The sequence below is a fragment of the Oncorhynchus gorbuscha genome, linkage group LG19, assembly GCF_021184085.1.
Source record: "Oncorhynchus gorbuscha isolate QuinsamMale2020 ecotype Even-year linkage group LG19, OgorEven_v1.0, whole genome shotgun sequence".
In the NCBI taxonomy this organism is placed as follows: domain Eukaryota; kingdom Metazoa; phylum Chordata; class Actinopteri; order Salmoniformes; family Salmonidae; genus Oncorhynchus; species Oncorhynchus gorbuscha.
In genome coordinates this window covers 4454486-4462548 of record NC_060191.1, presented here as the reverse complement: position 1 = coordinate 4462548, position 8063 = coordinate 4454486, and the positions used below count along the sequence as shown (strand labels likewise).

Here is an 8063-nt window from a genome sequence, read left to right as displayed (position 1 = left end):
AAGTGTTGTTTTCACATTTACTTCACTTCTTAGTTCCCAAATATTTGTCTGGTTAATCTTCGTTTTGTACATAACCTTTGACTTTTGTGGTTTATATAAGTCAAACGCTGTCCTTATTATATTGTTACAAAGAAACTGTTAATAAAGACTAGTTTGGTACTGACGTACTACAGAGATGTGTGTGTGTGTGACTGTAGGTGTGTGTGACTATGTGTGTGTGTGAGTGTGTGTTCCTGCGTGTCTGTGTGTGACTATGAGTGTTTGTGACTGTGTGTGCGTATGTTAATCCTACACCATTCTGACATTTTTGTCGTGCTGTTTCTCTTGAACTTTGACCTTCTGAGACATAAATCATCACCTCTATCAGCTCTATGAGAGATGGAGGACAAACAGGCGAAGGAGGAGAGGAGGGAGGGATGGAGGGATGGAGCAATAATTGAGAAGAAAAAAGCACATTTGCGCTGTAGAGAGTAGTGGTGAAGCTATGAGAGTCTGTGAGGGTCATCCCTACCTCAGACCATGTGGAGTGTATCTGTGAGGGTCATCCCTACCTCAGACCATGTGGAGTGTATCTGTGAGCCCGTCCGTGTTCCAGGGGATACAGGGGATGTGTGTGTCCGTGCGACAAGCAGCGTGTGTGAGGATACAGAGGGGGATGTGTGTGTGTCCGGCGGGGACAGTGGCAGGGCTCGGTGTGGAGGGGGTAACCCCTGCCAGAGGGGGTCCTGCGGGGAGGGGTGGAGGTAGAGGGCTGAGGCGGTTTGAGGAGATCCCCCACACGGGCAGCAGTGGCTGGCTCAACCTGGTGAAGTTCTGGAGGGAAGACAGATTTAAACTATTACACAAACACATGGAGAGGACCTTCAACACCCTCGGCCCATTTACAGGTACCTGTGTGTGTGTGTGTGTTTTGTATGAACGTGTGTGTGGCAGTGTGACGCTGTGGGCCCTACCAGCTCTCACAGTCTCACATCATGTTTCTCTTAACTCTGAATGGTTAAGATATTAACTCTGAACGGTTAAGGTATTAACTCTGAAGGGTTAAGGTATTAACTCTGAAAGGTTAAGGTATTAACTCTGAATGGTTAAGGTATTAACTCTGAAGGGTTAAGGTATTAACTCTGAATGGTTAAGGTATTAACTCTGAAGGGTTAAGGTATTAACTCTGAAAGGTTAAGGTATTAACTCTGAAGGGTTAAGGTATTAACTCTGAACGGTTAAGGTATTAACTCTGAAAGGTTAAGGTATTAACTCTGAAAGGTTAAGGTATTAACTCTGAAAGGTTAAGGTATTAACTCTGAATGGTTAAGGTATTAACTCTGAAAGGTTAAGGTATTAACTCTGAAAAGGTATTAACTCTGAATGGTTAAGGTATTAACTCTGAATGGTTAAGGTATTAACTCTGAAATTAAGGTATTAACTGAACGGTTAAGGTATTAACTCTGAAAGGTTAAGGTATTAACTCTGAAAGGTTAACTCTGAATGGTTATTTAACTCTGACAGGTTAAGGTATTAACTCTGAAAGGTTAAGGTATTAACTCTGAAAGGTTAAGGTATTAACTCTGACAGGTTAAGGTATTAACTCTGAAAGGTTAAGGTATTAACTCTGAATGGTTAAGGTATTAACTCTGAAAGGTTAAGGTATTAACTCTGAACGGTTAAGGTATTAACTCTGAAAGGTTAAGGTATTAACTCTGAATGGTTAAGGTATTAACTCTGAATGGTTAAGGTATTAACTCTGAACGGTTAAGGTATTAACTCTGAAAGGTTAAGGTATTAACTCTGAAAGGTTAAGGTATTAACTCTGAAAGGTTAAGGTAGTAACTCTGAAAGGTTAAGGTAGTAACTCTGAAAGGTTAAGGTAGTAACTCTGAAAGGTTAACAGTATTAACTGTTGCCCCTGGCGCCCAGTTTCCAAGTCATCTCCTGATGTCCGATGGACGTTGAATACTGACTTGTATCACTGGTGACCTGGCTGGTGGAGCCAGGTGTCCATCCACAGGTTCTTGTACTACGGTGTGTGTGTGTGTGTGTGTGTGTGTGTGTGTGTGTGTGTGTGTGTGTGTGTGTGTGTGTGTGTGTGTGTGTGTGTGTGTGTGTGTGTGTGTGTGTGTGTGTGTGTGTGTGTGTGTGTGTGTGTGTGTGTGTGTGTGTGCGTGTGTGTGTGTGAGTATGTGAGTATGTGTGTGTACGTGTGTACGTGTGTGTGTGTGTGCTGTCATGTTTCATGTACTGTGTCGGGTGTGTCTCCAACAGGGAGCGTCTGGGCACCCAGAGCACTGTGAATATCCTGCTGCCGTCTGACATCAGTGAGCTGTTCCGCTCTGAGGGCCTTCACCCCCGACGCATGACTCTGCAGCCATGGGCCACACACAGAGAGACACGGCAGCACAGCAAGGGAGTCTTCCTCAAGTACATACCTGTGTGTGTGTGTGTGTGTGTGTGTGTGTGTGTGTGTGTGTGTGTGTGTGTGTGTGTGTGTGTGTGTGTGTGTGTGTGTGTGTGTGTGTGTGTGTGTGTGTGTGTGTGTGTGTGTGTGTGTGTGTGTGTGTGTGTGTGTGTGTATGCGGTCCTCTCTACCACCAGGAACGGGGCAAAGTGTATGGAGGGTGGGAATATAGTCAGTAATTTGACTGTGGTCCTCTCTACCACCAGGAACGGGGCAGAGTGTATGGAGGGTGGGAATATAGTCAGTAATTTGACTGTGGTCCTCTCTACCACCAGGAATGGGGCAGAGTGGCGTGCCGACCGTCTCCTGCTCAACAGGGAGGTGATGATGGCTCCTGCCGTACGTCGCTTCCTGCCCCTCCTAGACGAAGTAGCAAGGGATTTCTGCCGTCTGCTAGCGACCCGTGTGGAGAAAGAGGGAGGAAAGGAGGAGAGGGGTCACAGTCTGACTATTGACCCCAGCCCTGACCTCTTCCGCTTCGCCCTGGAAGGTTGTCTTCTTTCACATTTTCATTTTTCCTAAAATTCCTAATTTGATGTGTGTTGGTGGGGATGTGTTGGTGTGTATGTGTTGGTGGGGATGTGTGTTGTATGTGTTGGTGGGGATGTGTGTTGTGTGGATTGGTGTGGATGTGTTGGTGGGGATGTGTGTTGGTGTGGATGTGTTGGTGGGGATGTGTATTGGTTTGGATGTGTTGGTGGGGATGTGTGTTGGTGTGGATTGGTGTGGATGTGTTGGTGGGGATGTGTGTTGGTGTGGATGTGTTGGTGGGGATGTGTGTTGGTGTGGATGTGTTGGTGGGGATGTGTGTTGGTGTGGATGTGTTGGTGGGGATGTGTGTTGGTGTGGATGTGTTGGTGGGGATGTGTTGGTGGGGATGTGTCTTGGTGTGGCTGTGTTGGTAGGAATGTGTTGGTGGGGATGTGTGTTGGTGGGGATGTGTGTTGGTGTGGATGTGGATTGGTGTGTGTGGTGTTGATGTGGATGTGTATTGGTGTGGATGTGTATTGGTGTGGATGTGTTGGTGTGTATGTGGATTGGTGTGGATGTGTTGGTGTGGATGTGTTGGTGTGGATGTTTTGGTGGGGATGTGTCTTGGTGTGGCTGTGTTGGTAGGAATGTGTTGGTGGGGATGTGTGTTAGTGTAGATGTGTTGGTGTGGATGTGTGTTAGTGTAGATGTGTGGATGTGCTGGTGTGGATGTGTTGGTGGGATGTGTATTGGTGTGGATGTGTTGGTGTGGATGTGTTGGTGTAGATGTGTTGGTGTAGATGTGTTGGTGTAGATGTGTATTGGTGTGGATGTGTTGGTGTGGATGTGTTGGTGTAGATGTGTTGGTGTAGATGTGTTGGTGTAGATGTGTTAGTGGATGGTTGGTGTGTTTTGGTGTAGATGTGTGTTGGTGTGGATGTGTTGGTGTGGATGTGTTGGTGTGGATGTGTTGGTGTGGATGTGTTGGTGTGAATGTGTATTGGTGTGGATGTGTTGGTGTGGATGTTTTGGTGTAGATGTGTGTTGGTGTGGATGTGTTGGTGGGGAAATGTGTTGGTATGGATGTGTTGGTGTGGATGTGATGGTGGGGATGTGTTCTTGTGGATGTGTGTTGGTGGGATGTGTGTTGGTGGGTATGTGTGTTAGTGTGGATGTTTTGGTGTGAATGTGTTGGTATGGGTGTGTTGGTGTGGATGTGATGGTGGGGATGTGTGTTGGTGTGGATGTGTGTTGGTGTGGATGTGTTGGTGGGGATGTGTTCTTGTGGATGTGTGTTGGTGGGATGTGTGTTGGTGGGTATGTGTGTTAGTGTGGATGTTTTGGTGTGAATGTGTTGGTATGGGTGTGTTGGTATGGATGTGTTGGTGTGGATGTGATGGTGGGGATGTGTGTTGGTGTGGATGTGTGTTGGTGTGGATGTGTTGGTGGGGATGTGTTCTTGTGGATGTGTGTTGGTGGGATGTGTGTTGGTGGGTATGTGTGTTAGTGTGGATGTTTTGGTGTGAATGTGTTGGTATGGGTGTGTTGGTAGGGATGTCTTGGTTTGGATGTGTTGGTGTGGATGTGTATTAGTGTGGATGTGTTGATGTGTGTTAGTGTGGATGTGTTGGTGTGGATGTGTTGGTGTGGATGTGTTGGTGTGGATGTGTTGGTGTTTGTGTTGGTGTGGATGTATTGGTGTGGATGTGTTGGTGTGGATGTGTTGGTGTGGATGAATCTCTCGCTCTCTCTCTCTCTTAGTCTCTCTCAGTCTCTCTCTCTCAGTCTCTCTCTGTTTCTCTCTGTCTGACCCTGTCTCTCTCTGTCAGTCACTTTGTCTCACTCTGTCTTTCTCAGTCTCTCTGTCTCACTGTGAACAAATTCTTATTTACAATGACGGCCTACACCGGTCAAACCCAAACAAAGCTGGGCCAATTGTGAGCCGCCCTGTGGGACTCCCAATCACAGATGGTTGTGATACAGCATGGTTTCAAACCAGGGTGTCTGTAGTGACGCCTCTAGCACTGAGATGCAGTGCCTTAGACCACTACGCCACTCAGGAGAGCTCGGTCTCCCTTCAGCATCCTTTCTCAATAGCAAGGCTATGTTCACTGTCTGTACATTTGTTATGTCTTGATTGTACACACATGGTTCCCATTACGTTATTATTATTCCCCTATTTAACCCTCTGGTTCTCATTATGTTTCGTGCGTGATTGTTCCTTGTCTAGTGTTATCAATCTTCTGTGTTATGGTTTTCCCTGCATGGAATTTATGGTTGATTATTTTCAGAGTAAAGTATGTTACTTTTACTCAGTTCTGTGTCCTGAGCCTGACTCCGTACTCACCTCGGTATACTGATACATGACAGAATCACGCACCACCAATGGAGTCAGCAGGTGCACCCAGTCCTCCGGTACCAGTAGAAGAACACGTCCAGCAGCACGCGACGATGCTCCAACATCTCGGCACCACAATGGATCACGTGCTGCTCACCATGGAGTGATGGGAGAAAGGGGGTTTGTTTACACCCCCATCAACTTCACCCCAACCAACACCACAACTCACACCGCTGTCCACTCCTCAGTCACCTGGACCCAATGGGATTCGGCTTTCGCTCCCGAGCGCATATGATGGGACGGCTGCCGGGTGCCAGGGGTTCCTGCTTCAGTTGGAGCTCTACCTGGTGACTCTCCACCCGGCTCCCGGGTGGACAGTCTGTCGTCAGTCTGTCTGTCGGAGAAAGCATATGAGTGGGCCAACGTTGAATGGGGAAATATAGAAGCAGCGTTGGTCCGCTAGGAGGGTTTCACCCGCCGCTTCCGGGAGGCCTTCGATAATCCACTGAAGGGGAGAGTGGCGGGGGAACGCTTGTTCTATCTCAGATGGGATGAGAAGCGCACAGGAATTCGCCCTGAACTTCAGGACCCTGGCTGCCAGCGCCGGGATGGAATGAGAGGGCCATGATCGACCATTACCGATGCAGTCTACGTGAGGACGCTCTTCGGGAACTGGCCTGCAGGGACACCACCCTTACCCTCGACCAGCTGGTGGATATATCCATCCAGCTGGATAACCTGTTGGCCACCCGCGGACGTCCGGATCGGGGTCCGTTCAATCCATCCCCCGGCACCTCCGATCCTACACCTATGGAGCTCGGAGGTGCTGCTCTAAGGGTGACAGAAGGGGGGGGGGCTGTTTCCTGCACTACCTGTGGCCGCAGAGGGCACACTGCTGGTCGGTGCTGGAGAGGTTCCCCAGGAAGTCGAGGCAGCAGGCAGGGTACTGGTGGATCATCCCAGGTGAGTAGGCACCCAACTCACCCAGAGCTTCCTGTTGTGCACATGTATATATATAGAATTTCCTGAGTTTTCCCCTCATTCCCAGCATAAGGTGCTAGTAGATTCAGGCGCAGCTGGGAACTTTATTGACCGTTCGTTTGCTCGTAGATTAGGGATTCCTATTGTTCCTGTTGATGTGCCCTTCCCTGTACATTCCTTAGATAGTCGTCCTTTAGGGTCGGGTCTAATTAGGGAGGTCACAGCTCCACTATGTATGATAACGCAGGAGGGTCATGAGGAGAGAATTAGTCTCTTCCTGATTGGTTCTCTTGCGTTTCCTGTGGTGTTGGGGTTTCCCTGGTTGGCCCTTCATGACCCCACTGTTTCGTGGCAACAGAGGGCTCTAAGAGGAGTCTCTTTTCTGTAAAAAGAAGGCGACTCAACTACCACCCCATCGACGGGGGGATTGTGAGATGAATCTCCTGGTAGATGCAGCACTTCCCAGGAGTCACATGTATCCTCTGTCACAGGAGGAGACGGGGGCTATGGAAACATATGTCACCGAATCTCTGGGACAGGAATACATTCGGCCTTCCACTTCACCTGCCTCCCCGAGTTTCTTTTTTGTGAAGAAGAAGGATGGAGGTTTACCCCCATGCATTGACTATAGAGGTTTAAATCAGATCACAATGAAGTATAGTTACCCTCAGCCACTCATAGTTTGACCGAGTCATTGCATGGGGCGAGCTTCTTCACCAAATTGGATCTCAGGAGCGCTTACAACCTGGTGCGTATCCGGGAGGGGGATGAGTGGAAGACGGCATTTAGTACCACCTCTGGGCACTATGAGTACCTCGTCATGCGGTACGGGTTGATGAATGCTCCATCCGTCTTCCAATCCTTTGTAGACGAGATTATCAGGGACCTGCACGGGCAGGGTGTAGTGGTGTATATAGATGACATTCTAATATACTCCGCTACACGAGCCGAGCATGTATCTCTGGTGCGCAAGGTGCATGGTCAACTGTTGGAGCATGACCTGTACGTTAAGGCTGAGAAATGTCTGTTCTTCCAACAGTCCGTCTCCTTCCTAGAGTACCACCTGTCCGAGTCAAGATTGGAGATGGAGAATGACCGCATTTCAGCCATGAGTAATTGGCTGACTCCAACCACAGTAAAGGAGGTGCAGCGGTTCTTAGGGTTTGCCAACTACTACCGGAGGTTTATCCGGGACTTTGTTCAGGTAGCGGCTCCCATTACCTCTTTGCTGAAGGGGGGACCAGTGCGACTGCAGTGGTCAGCTGGGGTGGATAGGGCTTTTGGTCACCTGAAGACTCTGTTTACCTCGGCTCCTGTGTTGGCTCATCCCGATCCCTCTTTAGCGTTCATAGTAGAGGTGGTCCATAGCCTCCACCATGAGGGTCCTCTGGGCCTGACTCAGCCTGTCTATCCCAAGGCTGGGATAGGAGCTGTGCTGTCTCAGCGCTCGGTTACGCCACCAAACCTTTTCTCATTTGGACTGACCACCGCAATCTGGAGTACATCCGGGCGGCGAGGAGAATTAATCCTCGCCAGGCAAGGTGGGCCATGTTTTTCACACGTTTTGTGTTTACTCTTTCCTACAGACCAGGCTCTCAGAACGTCAAGGTAGACGCACTGTCTCGGATGTATGACAAAGAGGAGCGGTCCATGGATCCCACTCCCATACTCCCGGCTTCTTGCCTGGTGGCACCGGTGGTATGGGAGGTTGACGCGGACATTGAGCGGGCGTTACGTGCGGAGCCCACTCCCATACTCCCAGCTTCTTGCCTGGTGGCACCGGTGGTATGGGAGGTTGACGCGGACATTGAGCGGGCGTTACAT

At 49.1% G+C, this 8063-nt stretch overlaps 1 protein-coding gene across 1 annotated transcript in view; it reads left to right on the top strand.

The window, feature by feature from the left end:
- The first annotated feature begins 2258 nt into the window (after positions 1-2258).
- LOC124004644 (cytochrome P450 11B, mitochondrial-like) overlaps positions 2259-8063 on the top strand; it is a 24156-nt gene continuing 18351 nt past the window's right edge. The window contains 2 exon segments of the mRNA XM_046313307.1: positions 2259-2412; positions 2725-2939. Of these exon segments, the coding sequence (XP_046169263.1) occupies positions 2348-2412; positions 2725-2939 (280 nt within the window). The 5' untranslated portion in view covers positions 2259-2347.